The sequence below is a fragment of the Apus apus genome, chromosome 8 (assembly GCF_020740795.1).
Source record: "Apus apus isolate bApuApu2 chromosome 8, bApuApu2.pri.cur, whole genome shotgun sequence".
Lineage (NCBI taxonomy): Eukaryota > Metazoa > Chordata > Aves > Apodiformes > Apodidae > Apus > Apus apus.
Genome location: NC_067289.1, coordinates 4,735,008 through 4,753,771, shown reverse-complemented (window position 1 = coordinate 4,753,771; position 18,764 = coordinate 4,735,008). Strand labels below are relative to the sequence as shown.

Below are 18,764 nucleotides of genomic sequence, written 5' to 3'. Positions count from 1 at the left end.
CTTCAGAAGAGGATTAAAAATTCATCTGCAGTCCCCAGGACACTCCATAGCCAAGGGTGGGACTTTTGGCAGCCAGGCAGGCCAGGCAGCTGGGAGTGGTGACACTCTTCTGCCACAGCCAGCTCCAGCACAGCTCCAGGGTCAGCCCCTAACTGATGTGGCAAACAAGACCTGCCCAGCGACACATACAACCCAGAGTTCAGCCTCCTCGGAACTGTCCAGCTGGATGCTGCCCTCCAAAACATCACCCACTAAGCTGTCATCTGTCCCTCTCCAACTGGCAGCTCCAGCATCCTGCCTCTGTTCCTGATCTTCTTCAGACCCCACGGCCAGCTTTGGTTTTCTCATCTCCCTGTTTGTCATCTCTTCCCATCGCAATCCTCTCACTAGCAAGATGCCAAAAATCATGAGCCTACTCCCTGTCCCAGGGGCAAAAAGCTCTATTCTCATTTGCCAGAGACGACTGCAACCTGTGCCAGGCACCCTGCCAACAGCCTGGTTCCCAAAACAAGCATTCCCAAGCGTGCCAAATGCAAACCTACTCATCCAGCTACTCTCTCCACTCCTTTACCCATCTTTCCTTCAGTTTGGTATCTGCTCCTCCTCCTTCCTTGCATATTTCAAAGCCCCTTCCTTCTCCCTGACTTACCCTTCCACATGGCTCCATTTCATTTTATCTGCCTGCTCCTGCAAGCATTTGCCATCTTCCACATGCCAGCCTACCTAGTGCAGGGTTGTGGATTTCTCCCCCCATGCTGTACTGTGAACTGTATCCCACAAAATGTAAACAAAGGGCCAATCTTTTGGGACGCAGACTTCAACTGCCAAACAGATGCACAGGCTGGAGTACTGCATGGGCAACTGCTGGGAAGATGTACTGGCAAATGCTTCAGCAAGCAATAGGAGCCAAAGTACACAGCTGGGACCCTGGAGAGTACATGTTCTAGCTGCTATCATGCACTGAAGTCTGCAGCATCCTCACAGCATCCTTACCATTCAGCTAGCAGGCAGGAATGGCTCCATGTCAGACAATCACATCTTTATCTGGCTACAGAGGTATCACTAGCGCCCTTGCTCAATTCCTGCCCTTTGACCTCTCAGCTCCTTCCCCAGCTCTTCCCTGACCTGTTTGCAGACAGCATGCACATCCACAGCATTTCTAACTCCTCCCAGGAGATCCCTACAGCCTACCTGACTGTTCGGCTGCTTTGTGACGCTTGCTGGGATGTGTGATGGTGATCTCCTCATAGTCGGGGTCCTTCTCTGCAATCACTCTCTTGATCCCAGACATGTTCTGTTACTCTACTGAGAGGAAAAATAAAAGCATCAATGTCACCCCACACTGATCTTCTGGGCAGGCTTCAACCTCTCCCCATGGGGAGCCCTGCGGTGCAGCTCCCAGAAGAGCTGGGACACCTCCTTCCCTGCTTGCTGCAGACCAGCCCACAGCTGCAAAGCTGGAGCTGGGGCCCAGGAGTTTTAACTGCCTCTGGGTCCCTGACGCTCACCTCAGCCTGCGAGCAAGCAGCCAGGGAGCTGCTGCGATGGCAACTACTGCCTGGTGAGGCCAAGAGCCCCCCGTGCTGGGACCGAGGGCGCCCAGCTGTGCTCTGCTGGGTGACTCTCCCAGAGAGCCACAGGCACCACCAGCCCCGCAGGGTGGGACAGGGGCCCGCCGAGCCGGGAGCTCGAACGATTCGCCCCCCAAGTCCGTGTGGAGGCCCCGCGGCCCGTCCCGCAGGGCCGGAGGGGCACAGGTACCTCAGCACCGGCCCGCGCTCAGGCCGGGCAGCCGGTCCCCACCGCGCTTGGCTCCGCTTCCCCTCGGGGAACCGACAAACCCGGCCCGCGGCCCCTTCCGCGGGGAGGGGCGGCCGCCCCCGCCACCTGCGCGGCCCCTGCAGCCGGGCCCGGGGCCGCTCGGCGGGTCCGTCCCCCGCAGGGCCCGGGCTGCCCCGCCGGCCCGCGCCGAGCCCTGAGGGAGCGCGCGGGGGGGGGGGGGGGGGCGGGGCGGGGCAGCGCCCGCGCGGCCGGGCCCACGTGCGCCGCTCCCCTCCCCCCGCGCGCTCGCGCACACACACACACACAAAGCAGCAGCCGCCGCGCGCTCCCCGCGCGCTCCTCCCCCGCCCCGCCGCTCACCCGCGCCGCCGCGCGCCGCCCGTTCCCGCTCCCGCCGCCGCCCCGCCCGCCGCGCTCAGCGCCGGGCCCCGCCGGGCCCCGCCCGCCGCTCCGCCGGCCCCGCCAGCCCCGCCATCCGCCCCGCCAGCCGCCCTGCGCCCTGCGCCGGCCCGTCACGGCGGGGAGGAGCCCGCGCAGGCGGACAGCGGCCGGGGGGCGGGGCGGCGCCGGGGGCCGGCCCGGGGACCCGCACCTGCCGCCGCGGGCAGGTGCCGGCGGGGCTGCGGGCGGCACTGGAGCGGGGCAGGGAAGAGCGGGAGGTACCTCAGGAGAAGGCGGTGGCGGCCGCTGCGGGGCCCGGCCGCGCCGCGGGGCAGCGATGAGCTCTGAGCGGCACAAAACCGGGCGGAGCGGCGCTGCCGGGGCTCGGCTCGGCGGGCTTGTGTCTTGGCCTCATCCTGACTCACGGGGGGAAGCGGCCTGAGTTTAGTAAGATTCGAGAAAAGACATTTTAGTACAGGAAACGATGGGTGAAAGGGCGTTGATTAGCAAAACCCAAAACCCCGCGAGTTTTCGGACCCCAGCAGCCGGCGGGAGCAGGGGCAGGGAGGGGCCCCCGCGGGTGGGTGGCTTTGCACTGCTCTCACTAGAGACAAGACTTCCAAACCCGCCTTATACTGTACTTGCTACTCAGCTTAGCTCATAGTCTCTTAAATCAGAGCTAAAATTGTCTGCGTTAGTGTAATTAACACCACAGTTCGTTTGGTTTTGGCCAGACGGCCAGCCTCTGCCAGGCGTGGCTACCAGCTTTGGTCTGTGGTAGTCCCATGGTGATGCAGCATAAACCCGTGCCCTGCTCATACATGTATTTGTAAAACTGTTTATGAGGACTCTAATTAGCAAGCCTGTGCTGAATGTTCAATGCTTAGCCCTTGAAGTTCTCTTTTTCCTCTGATTTCAGCACTGCTACAACAGACTTCGGACTTGTTAGGAAGCCATGAACATGAACTGTGGCAAAGTGATGGAAACCGTTCTTGTACTCAAATTTGTATCATGCTTATCAGGAAAAATATGTATCCAATGTAGCTCAATTTTATTTTTCTCCTTTTTCCTGCCTAATGGAAAGAGCTAGAAGAGGCTGTTGTTAAAATATTGCCACCAGTTGCCTGAGTTTAAGACTTGAACTATCTTAAGGGGGTCTTCCAGCCCTCAAAGCTATTTCCATTGCTTTGTAGTCTCTGGATTCCCTTTCAAGCAATGTTACTTCTTTCAGAAAAGTAAACTTCTGCAAGCACTGAACTCGGTCATAACTTACTTTTGGCACCACAGCAGAACCCACTTGGTTGCTGTAAATGAGCTTGGCCACACTGCAGAACTGCAGCTGTTGGCTTGCCAAGTTTCACTTCATGTTCGAAGGTACTTGTAAAACAACCATGTTTCTCAGTAGTACAAAATAAAGCCTCATCTCTGCAGGGGTAGGTTCAAAACTGATGGAACTAGTGCAGCTACTCCAGGTTTCTGCATCTCAAAAGTGGCAGGAAAAAAACCAAAGGTGCAGCAGTGTCACCATGTCCATTTCAGGAAGCTGTATTGCAATGCAGTGTCTGGCACCATTTGTACAAAAGGTTTCTCTCTCCTTACCCTTATTTCTTTCTATCAGAGTATATTGAGTATCAGGACCCCAGTGCCTTGGGCTGTTTTGGCATATCCAGCACATGCCACACACACATCCAGACACCACACAGGGAGCTGGCTTCTGATACCGATTAGAGCTCAGTGGGCTACAGGGCATAACTGTGGAAGCTGTATTTGATTGCCACAACATCTAAAATAAATGTTTTTGGGAAGAAGGCAAGACTAGGACTACATGAAGGGCAAGTTCTGAAATCCACAATGCACAGGAAGCTAGGAGCACCACTAATATTTCACTAGAAAATGTGAAAGATGGATGTAATCTGTAGAAAAATGAGGTTTAAACCAATTACTTTCTTGACATCAGTTCAACTGCAGTAGCACCACTCCACCAATCCAATGAACCCTTACTCTGTCACCTGCAAGTGGGTCCTCGAGATGGCCAAGCAGCTAATTTTAGGAGAAAAAACTTTCTAGAGAACTCTTTCCAAGGTGTATTGCTGCCAGTCACCTTCCTAGCATTATCTTACTTTTTCCTGCTTTCCCACACTGTTTTTGTCTTCCAAGTCCATTTACATCCTTTTACCATCACAAATACTCAGGACTAACCAATATTTTATCTCCCACCCCCTGCTTTGTAATTTTTCCAGTTTTCTTTCTAAGTTTACTCCTCTGCACAGCCTCCAGCTCACCTTTATTGACATCAGTGAAGTTCCACAAAGAGGAGAGAAAGATGAGCAGGGAAAACAGCTTGACTGGGAGACAGACAAGCAGACTGATGGATGGATACAGAGCCTGCAGAGGGGCAGAATCCAGCAAGTTAAATGGCACAGAAAAAAACAGGAAGGAGTTTCCTCCTTGCACCACCAAGCCCCACCCTGTCTCCTGAACTAAATAAAACACAGTGAACTATTCAAAAGGCAAATGTTTATTAGGTACACTGAACTTTAAAAAACTTTCAAAGAATTATGCAAGAAATATTTAAATATAACAGGTGTTATTGCAATTGTGCTACATTACAAAATCACTTTTCTACTGTCAGCACAATCTGAAGACCTTATTGTTATATGTGAGATAACATTACATTGACTCTGGCACACAGTTAAGTGGTCTGCACTTTTTTTTGTTCAAATGTCATTTGTGCTGCACCAGGTTGTTCTTGAAGAAAAGATCAGCTCTTCATAGAACTACACTTTTCATGTTTCAGTAAATGAAGGAACTGGCAAGGAACACCATGAACTGCTGTTTTCCTCAGCAAAAAAGTGAAATCAAAAGATGATTTCAGGTGAAGATAAAACACCATATGATAAACAGTTCAGGAGGTATAAACTCTCTTTCCATGGCCAAGAAGCTCCTATTAATCTGACTCCATATTGCTACAGGTGCACCAAAAGGAGAATAACTCTTAGGTCCAGCATTTAGACAGATGAAATCAGCAACAGTACATTACATTCAAGTCTCTTGATTTGCTTATTGCGATGCTGCGTCGTATTATTGCTCCATGTTACATACATTGAAGAAGAGGTTCATGACTGACACGTCTGAGCCTTCAGACCTGTTGTAGAGGCTATTGGTTACAAGAAGAAACTGTTATGTGTTAAGGGCAGGAAGTCAAAGACTAAACTCAAATCCTTTGTCACTGAGGAGAGCTGGAAGCAAAAAAATAGGAAAAAACAAATACTGATTTCCCTAGATTAAATCTGCCATAGCACTGTAATAATGGAAGCATTCTAGGCTTATTCTAAACAAGAGGTTTAACTATTCTAGGTAATGAATGGCAAGATTTATTTCTCTTAGAAAGACATCCACAGTCTGGACAGTAAAACCAAGGCTAACAGAGATAGCAAACTGGAAGAAGTAATGCAAGCTGGTTTTCACAATAGATAAAAATATAGGTGAATTCAAGGCACAAGTATTTTCAAAATTAACACATTATTTTCTTTGGAACTAGTAATACAAAGCCATAATTACATTATCAACATGCTGTACACAGGGGCTTTTATGTGCATTACTTACAACAGCACAATCAGAAAATGATCACAAAATTGTTCACGTGCACGGGTGTGCACACACAAAAACACATCAGCATAGACTGGAGAACTACAGTAGAAAAAAAAGAAATGTTCCTGTAAATACAGTTCTTGGACAGCAATGTTGTCAGGGCTACATATCTGAGTAACATTAAACTATGTGTAATATCAGTTATGGAAGACAGCTGAAGCAAGGCCAGCATGCGGAGAACAGGTGATTCACACATCTGGTGTGGGGTTGGCAGGAAGGCTGCTTGCTGCTTTGTGGCAATGCTCACAGCACTGACACAATCATCATAAACTGACAGTGAGATCCATTTTTATTAATGCCACCTGAAATAATTCAACACTGAGGAAACCTGTGTGCTAGACATCTTACAAAAATTCACTGCTTGACCCCCAACCAGACAGCAAATCTCTGCTCTAAAATCTCACTTACCTTGTAGACTGCTTTTCTGAGTATAGGTTGCTCAGATTTTTTAGCAAGGCACAACAAATCATTTCATTTGTACTTTCTTGTGTGCATGAGACTACATTCAGATGAAAACATTCATTTTGCCTCACAGTGACCAAGTCTTGTGAGGTTCTTAATGCTCTTGAATTGGCTTTTGCCACCTTCACTGATTAAAAAAAAAATACATATACTTGCCTAGTTGAGCAGTTAGGAAAAATGAACCTTTGGCTTTCCTGAGCATTGCCTCTAGAAGACCATGGCCATATATGCATCTTTATTGCTCTGAGTGCAGTGAGTTGGCAAATATGAAATATATTTACCACCTGAGTTTCAGCATCTGGAATTGCAAACTTATGAGCATCTGGAATGTCTTGCTTTCAGCAAGCCCAGTCAAACGCACAAACCCTAAACACACTGAGCTTCCTCCTGCCATTGCCCACCCTCCCTGTGAGCTTCTCTCGTCACTCTCTGTGGAGGTAGACTGAGTTCACAGCTCTGCCCACCTGCTGAGTGACCACTCCAGCCCACCACCCTGCCCTGGACAGGAGAGAAACCTGAAGTCACAGGGAATGGGACTACTTCTTGTTTTGTCCTTGCAGCTCAAATAAAATGAAAGCAGGATAAATTGAGTAATTATCTAAGGTAATGTGGTGAACTCAACTATTTTGAGGAAGAAGCTGCAGCAGTCAGCAGTGACCTTGCTCTCAAGCAGAAGTGACCAACAAGCACAGGTGCTCAAAGCTTCCTGTGAACCTCTGCCAAGGCAAGCACCTCCTCTTCCTATGTTGTCAGCCTCTCTCAAAAATTTGCAGTGTTAAAAATACCATTTTAAAAGCTTGAGTGAATTACAGTAAAGGATCCACATAAACATAATTTGCATCAAAGATACCTGTGCTTCAGAGAGCAGAAACAGATGATCAGAACTGTATTGGTGCCAATTCAAATAAAGAGCTAACAGTCCAGCTCTGGATCCCTGATGTAAAGCACAGTGCCTAACCCTCAAAATGCATGTCAGGCACACAGCTTGAGATTAATCATCTGATGGTACAAAGGGAGAAGATGCGACAAGTTATGCATACTTCAGCATCACCAAGAAGGAAGCCTACAGGTAAAATGAAATTATGACCAGGCAATGTTAGAAGTTTGATGGCTGTAAAAAGAGGGAATGCATGGTGTAGCTAAAAACAAAAGGCTACAGGCTGCACATGTGTTCAGGAGCTTCTCGAAGCCAGGCTGCAAGGAAGCATCAAGTTTCTTTTCAGTTAACAGCACATTGCTAAGAACAGACGGATTAACTCGTGGACATCAAAATGGAGAAGGAAAAACATTTGCTCTCCTTTCTTTTAAGAGTGAAATACTTGAAATGGAATTATCTGATAGTGGAGTGATATATTAGACAACTCTGAAAACATATTTTTTTAGGTGTGACTTTGGAAATACTTGAGCCCTCTTCCTCTGTATGGTTAGACTGAAGTTACACCTTTGTGCAGGTGTCTCTACTTTAGAGCTACCAAACCTATTATAATTTATGATGGAAAGCTTTTGATTATACTAGATGACATTAGTAATATTCTCTCCTAGCTGAGACCAAAAATACCCAACCTGCTGCTCAAGCCCATGAACTACAAGCAGCCAGATGTGCATAATAGTGAGAGTTTGAATCTCTGAATTCATCTATACCTCAGTGAAATGCATGGGAGAACAGGTGGCTCAGGAATGCGAATTTCAAATTCGTGCATCCTTCTAGAAAAATGGTACATTTTTCATTAAACCAAGGCTGAACCGTTCTTTTCTAGTATCTCTAAAATATTTGTTACACCAGAGCTGGCTGTAAGTGCAAAGTATTTAGAATTAACAAGCAAAAAAAAAATTTAAAAAAATCACTGCTTGTTTTCAGGAAATGATTGCATGAGTAACTGCCATTTTAGCAATGCTCCACACATGTAACTGTTCAGCATTGAATGCAGGTTGGCAAGAACTGTAAGCAGAAGTTTTCTTCTACATCTACATTTCTGCATTTACTGGTTCATTAAACACTGTCATTTTCAAAATAATAGGTAACAGTACATAAATTGATAAGACAACTGCAAAATAAATCTTCAAAACCATAGAAAGCAGTATCTTGTTATTTACAGAGGAGTATTATAAACACAGATTAAAAGATACCTATACATAAATGACATTGTTCTAGACCTACAGAATAAAAAATGTTTAGGAACAGCTTAGCATGACAATCAACATTACAAGTCTAAATATAAACAAGAAGGAAATCAAGGGAAAGGAGAATATTTTTCAAATTTCAACTCTAAGGAAGTGCTCCTATCATTTTTTACACTTTCATTTACAATGATGGCACAAGCTATATACAGTGTTAGTATATACTATCAGTTTACCAGGCAGTTACCATTGCTATCAATGGACCTTATTCACAGGTACTGAAATCACCTTTTCAAAGTAACATTTGTTGAGAAAAAGAAACTCAGAAAAGGATTAATTTACGTGATTCATTTGTCTTACAATACCAAGGGACTTTCTTTCTAGGGCAAAGTGAATGTACATGCTCAGGGACTGAGTTCCTAATTACATCACTGATATGCAGAGATTTGTATTTTATCAGTATTCTTAACATATACAAAGCAGTGTTTGGTATTCAGCCAGAAACTGAAATTTGTGTCCTTTCCTGAGGTTAGAAGTTAATGCATCACAAAGTGCAGCTCCCAGTGCTCTTTAAAAGTCACAACCATATGTTACTGAAAATGATGACTCCCAGTTTGGCATAGCTTCACTGAGGGTCAGAATTTCCATCTCACCAAGAAATACTCTGGGAAAACAGATGAAGAAAGTCCAGTGGAACAAATGACATTTCCGAGATGGTGCTTGTTTTCACCCTCCTGAGCAAGCACAGAGACCAGAACCCCAAGGCCCTCTGCAGGGGCCTTATGGTTAGTTTTTTTCTGCCCCTGGCACTGACCAGCTTCCCTACTGGCTGCTGTCCTCAGAATTCCTTTGGAAGGCAGATCCTGAGGTTTTTGGTGATTAACAGGAAGTCGGTAGACAGAAAATCCTATTCATTTTCCAACTCTCAAGTGTTATTTCAGTTTTTATGAACTTGTGCCTCAGCTATACAACTGTGTACTGGAAACAGAGAGACCTAGTACAGAAATCTAGGGAGGACCTAAAAAAATACCTTTACTAAAAATAATTATAATAAAAAAGGGTCAAAACAGAAGCTCTTCTTAGGCTTCAAAATTATTCAGAACATGTTATGTGGGAGTTACCTCATATGGCTATGTGGACAGGTCCACAGATATTTTTCTGGTGGCCAGAGGAACCTTTCCAGAACTTCTTGATCTGAGGTCAAGCAGCTTATACAGCAGTTTAACTGCGCTAGAGCAAGTGATTGTCTGAAGAAAGGCCCAGAAACACTCGGTGGGTACTCTGCCATCTCTGCAGATGTGACAACCAAAAGACCAATTTATAAGCAGCTGTAGGGTGCAGCCCAAGTCCCTGCCTCTATTATCAGGTAATTTATAATGTGATACAGAAAAACATAAGAATCCAGAGTTCATCGTCCGTTATTCCTTGAATAGTTTAGAGGTTCTCTGCAGTGAGCAAAGAGCAAACCCAGTAACTTTCAGACTTCAGCCACACTATTCAAAATGTTAAGAACTGGGATTCAAATATGCTTCACAGACCTGTGCCTGCACCCCAGTGGTCACTAGTTTTCCAGGTTCTTCAGATGTACAAGGCTACATGACAGTTAGCAACACTATGAATATGGTCCATAGTGTTAAGGCACACAGTCTTTACTGCAGTGTGTTGCAGTGGCTCACTAAACAACCAGTTTCTGCTTCAGAAAAGCCTTTCCTCCAGGATTCTATTATTTGTTCTATACAGCCTGTTTTGTTTGCTACTTTTCTTTTTTTTAATTCCAAACCATGCATGATCTGACATAAAATCTACTTGGATAAGCCGACTGATCTGCTTGTAAGAATGGTGTGCATATGAATTATTATAATGTAAGCTTTTTTAATTGTAGGCAATTATCCTAGAGGACTCTCTGGAATTTACTTGCCTATGTTCCAATCAGCAGAACCTGGAACACCTGGCAGGTATCACTTCTTAGGACATAGGCACAAATGCTTGTGAAGGCATTTTCCCCAAAAAGCTTGCAAGATTTTAATTACTAATCACACATAAAGCAAACTTTCTGTACATTAGTACAACATTCTATTACTGATCTCATAGCAGAGCCCACGGCAGATACAGCTGAACTCTGGTTACTGGATAGATTTATGGACTTGCTTTGTAAGTTAAATTAACCCTTTTTATGAAGGCACAGGATAAAATTTTCGTATGACACTTAGGTAGGGAAAGAGCATTTTCCCACTTCAGGAATCTTTAAAAAGCCTGTCTTGCAGCAGACCACTGGATTCACTCATGCCATCTTCTTTTTTTCAAGAAAAAAGCTACAGTTTAAAGCCTTTTTCATTGTATCTATGAATGGTCACACAGCCGTGATAGGATACTGGCCTGGGCATGGCTGCTACCCCTGTGATAATGCCCGTTGCGGGGTCGTAACACAGAATAGTGTCTGTGGCTTCACCATTTTCTCGTCTTCCACCAAGGATATAGATTTTTCCATTACACACAGACATGCCACAATTCTCCTGTTTCAAAATACACAAAGGGATACATGGTTATAAGAAGGAAAAATACCTCAATTCCTGCACGTTTACGCCAGTGCATTGTGACCACCATTTGTAAACAGCCTGGCCTATGCTCTTCCCTCCTGGAGGGGCCAATGCAGAAAGCACAACAACTGGGTAAAGCAGCAGCACAATGCTACAGAAAACACTATTTCAGGTCTAAACCTTCACTACATATGGCTCAGACAAGGGATACAATGGAATACTGCTGAATACTCTACCATTTAAAGATCTGAGATAAGGAAAGGAGGAGAGAGCAAAGGTTTTCAGAAGAGACACTGCAGTAGGTACCACTAATTAAAAAATAGGAACAAGGGAGAGGCACCTTAGAGGAGTAACAGATAATGAAGAGAGAGATAAATGGGAGAGTAAAAAAGCCAGGACTAAGACATGAGGGCATGCTATGTCTTACTTGAAACAGAGAGAGGGGTTTATTTATGCATTAAAAGCAGGTGTGGAAAAAATATTCAGTCAAACAGGTAACAGGTCAAAAGAGAGGAATAGAGGGGAAGGCCAGGAGAAAGAATAACAAATTTCTGTTACACTAGATACATACAGTATGTGATTGATGTTTCAAAAGCATAGGGAAAACTAACTAGTACACACACTCTGTACTTCCAAGGGGACACATTTTTAAATTCTGCTGAGTGCTCCACATGGTGAAGTGATACAGCTCTTGCTGCTGATGTCAGACACTGTCTGTGCTATACTGGGTTGTTTTTTTTTTCACACTGAAAAAACAGCCTTCAATACTTTTTGTTACCTTGAAAGGTTTTAATCGATTCTAAGGAAATCACTATCTTCAGTCTAATTTAAAACATGTAGCAGAACTTAACAGAGATAATTTCTACACAATCAAAACATCATCCATTATACAGCTACACTGTTCTCCAACAGTGACTGCTCTCAAACAAAAACAGTGGACTGCCTAACAATGACACCCAGCTGAAAAGCTACTGCTTTTCACACTTCCTCTTCTGTGAGGTTTTGAATCATACAGATGAAGAAGTTAAGCACGAATGGAATCAGAGATACAATTTTAACAGGGTTAAACAAGTGTATAGTAATTTGATGCCAAGATATTAATGTAAAAAAAACAACAAACCCTTTCAGGTGTCTATAGACGATTTAGTGTTAATTACCTGTCTGCTGAATGTGTTCTGTACATGCATCCAGTAGTCCTCAGCTGGATCATAGCAGTATATTGCTTTGGTCAGCCCTCCAGCAACATAGATCAGGTTGTTCAGAGACACAGCCGTGATGCATCTCTTTGCGATGGGGATCGTTGCACGGAGCAACCAAGTGTTAGTATCAGGATCGTAAGACTGCACCTGAGAACAAACAGGCATTTCAGATTAAAAGCCTAATTGAAATAATAACCTGGCACACCCAGACAGGTCATACAATGAGAGCTGAAGAAGCAATAGCTGGTGGGCAGTATTTCACCAAGAAAATTAAGTCATTATAAATACAGGTCCATATATCGGTCTATACATGCATTAGATTCAATGGTGCTTTCCTAACACTCAGGTTTAAGAAGTCACAGAACTTGAAGCCATGAGAAAGGCCACAGGAGCAGGATGGCATCGAGTTAACATTTGCTACTCTGTATTTTTTGCATTGTACCAATTCTGTACTTCATTGCCAAGCCAGTCAGAAAGGGATCTCTGTATAGCAGCATTGTTTACAGTGGATAGAAGGTAACTGAGAATACCATTAACTGACCTTGTCAGAACATGTGTTGTCATCAGGACCGCCCCCGATCACAAACAATTTGCCAACACAGCTGGTGACTGCTGGAGAACTCACAGCTTCCTTAAGGGGAGCCACCTCTGTCCATCGGTTGGAAAAGGAATCGTAACACTCCACGCTGCTGAGGCGGTTTTGCCCATCGTATCCTCCAACTACATATACCTGTGCCAAGTGGTGAAAACTATCATCGTATCATTTTTAGAGCAGTGATTACATTTAAACACAAAATTAAGTTAAAGCTGCAAGAATCCTGATTTGCTAAGTTTGTGAAGGGATACTTTCCTCAAATGTTTGGTTCATACACAGAAGGAGAAGAATATGGTCTAAAAATAATAGGTAAAGACTCTCTGGCGAGTTCAATCCAGTCACATGAGGAATGACACTGCAGACACGTGTCCAAAGCATAGCATTATTAATCCTCAGATAGAAATTTCCTATTTGTTAAAAAACTCTCTTCTCTGCATTTCTCTTTTTACAGATTACATCCAGCAACAGCAAAAGTCCATCTGAATTTACTTTTGCCTTTCTGTCTTCTACTTTTTTCCTTCTTGCTTACAAAAATATATCTTCCTCTCAGTTTGTAAACTTTACTTTCCTGTTGCTTCTTTCATATTTGTGCCTACCTTCTTCCCTCTGCTCCAGCTGCAAATCTCATCTCCAAGAAGTTACTCACTCCAAGAGACTTGACAAGTACACATTCCCTAACTTTGATTAACAGAATTCTCCCAGGCAGTTGTTCCTAACTACTGCTCTCATGCTAAGGTATTTATGCCTTCAAAATACAGCAAAGCCTCCTATTTCCCCACAGCACATATTTGGTTAATTTCAATATAAAACTTTAAATAAAAGAGCACAGAGCTGACATTCAGGGCAGTACCAGTTTTGGTTAATAACTGCATGAAACTTTTGACAGCACTTTTGAAGCACAGACAAACCCAGATGCTTCTTTGCCTCCCAAAAATTGTTCCCTTGGGGACAATTCAATGACAAAACTCACAAAAAATAAATGAGGGATAACATGATTTTCATGTCCACAGATAGTGTCTGACTGATGAAGAGCCTAATAGTTTAAAAATACTCTATTTTCTTTGAAAATATGTATTAAAAATTATTTTATAGGAAATGAACAGTAACACTAAAGACGTACGTACGTTTTCTCCACTCTTTTCCTATATACAGCAAACATCCCCACTATAAAAAAAAATAATTATAAATATACTTCTCTTACTTTACCCAGAAGAACAGCCATTTTATGACGCCATCTGCCTTTATTTAAGGAGGCAACTCTGATCCAGATATTAAGTTGAGAGTTATAAATCCAAACATCCCGGCTATTGATTCTTCCACCTATAAAAAACAAAAGGATATCAATTTGAATAAATTAATTATTGAATGAGAAATGTTAACTATTAACATGACCCTCTACAGTGGGCAATTAAAAATTTATATCCATTTAAAGTGAAATAAAGATCTATCTATATTTTATGTTAGACTGAAAGTCTGGTTTGGATTTCTAACATATAAACATACAGTAAGTTTATTTTACTTGCATGTGCCTTTCCCAGTAACATGCTGAGATCACATTAGATTATTTATTGATATTGGAATGCATTTTAACAGCTTTTGCCCATGCTCTTCAGAGTTCCCTTAGTGTCACTACCCAGATGAGACAGTGGAAACCTTCACTGTTCATGTGCCTCATGGCACCTCCCTAACACTAGCTGTTTGGTTCCCACATACATCTCCTTTACTTTATGTTTTGTGCAAATTACAGAGGTGCTACACATCTGAGGAGACAGCTTCTTTGGTTAAAGACACACGTCTTGGAGTCTAAACCCTCAGCTGTACCCTATCATCCCCAACCCCTGAGTTACAGGAACACGTTTCCATTTTACATTCCCACCATACAAAGATGCTGTAACCGTTTTCCTTTTGCCATCTAGGCAGCCACATCCCAGTCACCAGCAATGTCCCAGTGCTGCAGTGCTCCCAGGCCAACTGGTGTTCTTAACCAGCACACAGCACCTTTTGTAGCACAGAAAATGCTGCTGAGAAAAGACTGCTTGGGATTTTTTGCTTCTAATTTTTTCAACTGTAGCTGCAAACAGGCCACTACTTAAGCAGCTTACTTAACAAGCACAAACTCTACTCTTTAAATACATCTGATATTCTGGAATCACCAGTAAAAAAACCTGTTAATACCAAACCAAAAATCCAAGAATACACTTTTGTCTGAAGTAAGATTGGTTTGGGGCTGATGGTCACCATTTACATCAGAAAGTGACTTTCAGTTGAGCTTCTAGAAGTTCACAGTACAAAGATCTGCCACACTACTCTAAAAAAAAGAAACACAACAAACAAACAAACACAAAAACAACAAAGAAATTTTAAATTGTTTAGGATTATTCACCTGAAACAAGAATATCATTCCGTAGAGCACACACTGCATACTCAGACTTGGTAAACTCTGGAAGTTTAGCCAGTGACTTCCACTCTCCTGTGACAGGATCGTAGCACTCGGTATATGGCAAATTAAACCCTCCAACTCGTTCACAGCCTCCAACAACAACTATCACTTCAGAATAACCAGTTGATCTAGGAAAGTGAACACAGAAGACTAAGATGTACAAGATATTTATTAGTGCATGGAGGCCAAACAGCATTGTCTTCAAAACGGTGTGAAAATCTACTATTTAGCATTAACTTCTACAGCAAAGAAGAAAGAAGTCATTTAGACTAATTAGAGCAGGTAACTATTTCATTACACAGCAGGTCACCCACACTAACAGGTCTTCTGTGTGAGTGGTGGAATCACACTGCACAGCGTCCTGGGTGGAAATCAAATAATGAAACATATAGACAGCCCTTACTTTAATAACATTTTTCCTTTGTCTGTGTACATAGAGGCATCAGATACAGAGTTTGAGTGAGGTCTGAGACAATGAGATGAGAAATCTGTTCCACAGTCATGCCCCCCCAGATGTTACAATATTCATAGTACTTTACATTGTGTGAAATGTTTTAAGTGTTTCTTGACCAAAAAATAAAAGCTGAAGTTATATTCACCAAAATAAGGGAAAAGACAGATCTTAGAGCCAATGCACGGTTAAAAAAAGTGAAAAACAAGTGTAATGGTAGAAGGAAACAGTAAGAAACACCAAAATAAAAATTCAAGTCTAAAACAAAAGTGAAAACTCAGTGTGAAAAAAACCTAGGCATTAGACAGTCTGCAAGGTTCACAAATAAACGTTTAAATTCTACTCCACACTCTTATCCTACTACTACTTAACCTGATGCTTCTGTATGACACGTTATGTATTTACAGCAATAACAATTGCTCTATGTTAATCCACATTTCAATGTAGAGAATCCTAGGCCAGCAAAACAAACTACGCCTTCTCTCAAATTTATAAAGGATTTGTCAAAACCATCTCTTTTCAGGATATTTTTAGATGAACAGAATTTACACTGCTATAGTGATTTCCAGCACTGCTGTCTATTAAGAAAAACTGAATGCAAGGCTGATTTTCTTTTTGATAAGCCTTTTTGTAGTGTTGTGCTTTAACTTTGCCCCAACATGAACAGGCATCTCATTCACATCTCATTCACACCAATGCTGGCTGCACTTGAGTTGCATGATCTGCCCCCAAATTTCCCAAGGTGAACTTATGCACATATTAACCTGTAAACCCTGATGAGGTTTTCCCCATTTTGAAACATCAGGAACAAAACTAGTTAGGCCTTCTCTCTCCTTGTTACAACACATCATAATTTACATATACCACATGTAATTCTACTGAGAATATTTTAAATTGGCAAAGGCAGTGCTACATGGACATGTACTGCAAGGTGATACCATGAAGATGTGTATCTGAGGAAGCACACTTAGGCATCTGAACTAACCAGAACAAACACTCTCTTAAGCTCCTCAGCTTTGACTTCCTGGTTTCTATGCATTTACTATTACTGTGTTTAGCTTTTTTGAGGACTAACTCTGAAAAGAATGTCTCAAAGGATAACAGAGGGGAAGTTCCTGTGCCAGCAAAGTATTATCCAGGAAAATAATCTCCTTAAAAGATACCCATCTCATAATCTGCCTTAGAAGCAGCCCAAATGCATCAGTTAAACATATGTAAAAGCTTTGTCTGTTGATTACTTTCTAGAGTAGAACCAGGGCCTCCACTTACTTACTGAAAACCTTATTGTACCAGATTATCAGTCTTTATTTTAAAACTAATTGATCAGATAGAGCTCTTTATAAAGTGCTATGATAGAGTGTTGCTCTTTAAAGAAAATACTCATTTAGTACAGTATTTCAAATCCACAGAAAACAAAAACTTTCCCCAACATTTCAGTACCTATACAGCAATATCCTTTTTCAGTTAAGAAACGTTTTGTTATACATTCTTGAAGGAGTCTTGCACTGTACAGGTTGTAAGGATAGCTCCAAAACTTTTTTTTTTTGCAAATAACAGAGCACACCAGTTTAAAAAAAATAAAAATAAAAATGTGGGAGTACAGAAAGAAAAAAAAACATACAGGCTGTAGGAAATGGTTCTTCTTCTTCCCCAAAGCAAAGGCTAATTCCAGAAAAGATCTAAGGATATATTTGAATGGAGATTAGAAAAGCTGTGATATCAATCAGCAGTACAGAAAGTCCTCCTTGTAGCCCTCAGAATGGTGTGAGTAGAATAACAGAGGTGAGCTGAACAGGCACGGGAGAGATTCCAGGAGTTTTTGTGCACAAAAAGTGCACAAAACAGAAAAGGAGTGGAATACAAGTGACAGAGCATGATATAATCCTGTGCGTGCCCAAGAGCAGGTTTCCAAGGGGTCCCCAGTTACATGCAGACCTCTAGATGCAGTGAGAATGTCATCCAGCACAGCAGCAGCAGCTGCACAGAAGAACTTCCAGTAGTTAAAACAGATTACATTCAAAAACATTTTAAATTTTGGAGAAAATTAGCAGGATTCTGGTAAATCACTCCCCCACTTCCCCCCCATTAATTCACTTTTGGGTTTCAAATTGGGTAACAAACAGAAATGTAATTTTTTTATTTCTTCTCCTTGGTGTAAAATAAGCAACTGCATTAAAGCTTTCTAAAAGCAACCAGAAAGGATGTGTTAAAATGTGTAAATGTAATAACTTGCAATTAAAGAAGATACTTAAATATTGTTATCAGGCAGCTTCACAGGAACTCTATGACTGAAGAATTCATGGATATATGAAAATCTGAAGATAATTCTAAACATACAGTAGGAAGTTTATTTTGTCTATGGAAATGCATTCTTGCTCACTGCTTCATCACAGCCTGGAGATCTGCTGAGCAACACAACCAGCAGGGGCCAAGAGAGACAACCTCAAGATGTCACTGTGCCACTGCAAATACATAGCTGAAAAGCTCTTTCAGGAAGACCTTCTGCATGCAACACAAACAGCAGGCAGGCAACTGTTACTCCACGTTTTAAACTTTTATTCAGGTAACTGTTCACTGGCTTCAAAAATAATAAAAAAGTTAATTGTAATCCTCACTTTTCTTTTAGAACCAACTCCACCTGTAGGTGCACACATCCCCATACAAGGAGTCACAATTCATTTCCAGAAGTTTCAGTAAAATCACCAGCATGGGAATTTCTGATCCTGCAGCCTGTCTCCTTTTAGAAACAGTTTATATTTAAAACAAAAAAAAAAAACGAAGGAAAGCAAAAAAAGAAGGAAAAGAGCTCTCCAGTATCCTCTCCTCCCCAAGCACCCCAGAAATGCCCAGAAAAGGTGTGATGAAAACACGGGGTAGGGGGACCTGGTAACTGTTTTAAAACCTGATCTCTTTTTGCTATAGGCAACAGAAACAAACAGGCAACAGAAACAAATGACGAAGAACTATTCCATGAATGTAATATAGAAAAGGGGAAAAAATTCCTGCTGGGAGGCCAGCCAGCTTTTCTCTTTGTAAATTACTTCTCTTGTTCCTGCCTACTGGAATTCACAGAGCAGTTTAATAACCTCAGCAGTAAAACCAACAAAACCCATGAAATCCCAAGCTAACACTCCCCCTGCTTCAGAAA

General features: G+C 42.8%; 2 protein-coding genes across 14 annotated transcripts in view; both read right to left on the bottom strand.

Annotated features, from left to right (window-relative positions):
- Window positions 1-2,180, bottom strand: part of YEATS2 (YEATS domain containing 2) — a 47,191-nt gene extending 45,011 nt beyond the window's left edge. For 4 of the 9 annotated variants that reach the window (XM_051626301.1, XM_051626303.1, XM_051626302.1 and 1 more), the window contains exon 1: window positions 1,192-1,499. In XM_051626301.1, coding sequence (XP_051482261.1) covers window positions 1,192-1,291 — 100 coding nt within the window. In that variant the 5' untranslated portion in view covers window positions 1,292-1,499. The other 5 variants (XM_051626299.1, XM_051626298.1, XM_051626300.1 and 2 more) reach the window with 5 other exon arrangements.
- A 2,483-nt stretch (window positions 2,181-4,663) lies between these two features.
- KLHL24 (kelch like family member 24) overlaps window positions 4,664-18,764 on the bottom strand; it is a 28,861-nt gene continuing 14,760 nt past the window's right edge. For all 5 annotated transcript variants that reach the window (XM_051626200.1, XM_051626197.1, XM_051626196.1 and 2 more), the window contains exons 3-7: window positions 15,109-15,293; window positions 13,927-14,045; window positions 12,672-12,860; window positions 12,089-12,277; window positions 4,664-10,907 (exon numbers count right to left, since the gene is read on the bottom strand). In XM_051626200.1, coding sequence (XP_051482160.1) covers window positions 10,707-10,907; window positions 12,089-12,277; window positions 12,672-12,860; window positions 13,927-14,045; window positions 15,109-15,293 — 883 coding nt within the window. In that variant the 3' untranslated portion in view covers window positions 4,664-10,706. The remainder of the gene's footprint in view (window positions 10,908-12,088; window positions 12,278-12,671; window positions 12,861-13,926; window positions 14,046-15,108; window positions 15,294-18,764) is intronic.